This window comes from Fomitiporia mediterranea, assembly GCF_000271605.1.
Source record: "Fomitiporia mediterranea MF3/22 unplaced genomic scaffold FOMMEscaffold_1148, whole genome shotgun sequence".
NCBI classification, from domain to species: Eukaryota; Fungi; Basidiomycota; class Agaricomycetes; order Hymenochaetales; family Hymenochaetaceae; genus Fomitiporia; species Fomitiporia mediterranea.
This window is the reverse complement of record NW_006761533.1, coordinates 1,304-2,270: the sequence shown is the minus strand read 5'-3', so window position 1 is coordinate 2,270 and position 967 is coordinate 1,304. Positions and strand designations below refer to the sequence as shown.

General features: G+C 32.4%; 1 protein-coding gene across 1 annotated transcript; it reads left to right on the top strand.

Annotated features, from left to right (window-relative positions):
- Positions 1-11: 11 nt before the first annotated feature.
- Positions 12-506, top strand: FOMMEDRAFT_100091 (uncharacterized protein; the record flags this gene model as incomplete). The annotated part of the gene is made up of 1 exon (XM_007272353.1): positions 12-506. A coding segment is annotated over one exon (495 nt), but the record flags the coding sequence as incomplete, so codon positions are not given.
- Between the last annotated feature and the right edge of the window lie 461 nt (positions 507-967).

Here is a 967-nt window from a genome sequence, read left to right as displayed (position 1 = left end):
TTATCCTAACAGCAGAATTTGCCTATAATAATAAGCAACACTCTGCTACCAAACATACACCCTTTTACCTAATATATGGAAGACATCCTAACATAACTTTCAATTATAGAAAGTCAAATGTGGAAGAAGCAAACAAATACCTAAAGGAAATAAAGATAGTACAAGCAAATGCTAAGGAAGCAATAGAGAAATCACAGGAACAAATGAAAAAGTATACTGACAAACACAGAGGAAATCTTCCAGAATTAAAGGAAGGGGATTTTGTTTTACTAGATAGTAAAAACTTAAATCTAGCAGTACCAACTAGAAAGTTGGCAAACAGGTATATAGAACCATTTGAAATAGAAAAACAAATAGGGGTAGTAAATTACAAGTTAAAACTACTAGAAGGGATGAATATTCATCCAGTTTTCTACTCAGGATTGTTAATACCTTATAAAGAAAAGGAATACCCAGGAAGACAAGTGTATACTAATCTAGACCCAGAGTTAATTAACAAAGAGTAGGAATACACAGTAGAAAACATTCTAGATAGTAGGAAGAGGAGGAACAAATATTAATATTTGATCAAATGGTTAGGCTATCTAGACATAGATAATACTTGGGAACCATTTGGAAAAGGATTAACTAATTCAGCAAAGTTAATCAGGGAATTTCACATAAATCATCCAACAGTAGTAAAGCCACCACACTTAGAAAACTAGTTAACAAAGAGACTAGGGCATAGTTTACTAATAAGTAAAAGAATACCAGTTAAAGAACAGGACACAGGAGACATAGTTCTACAAGAAGAACAAATGTAGAAAGACTAGATGAAAAGGAAATCAGAGTCTTCAGAATACTTTAGTATTCTAGCTTCAGATTCAAGTACAAAAGAAATTAGAGAAGGGTTGGAAAAACTTCAGCTGAACAATAAACCTACTACAGAAAACCAACCTCTAAATAACAAAAGGAGACAAACTAGTAA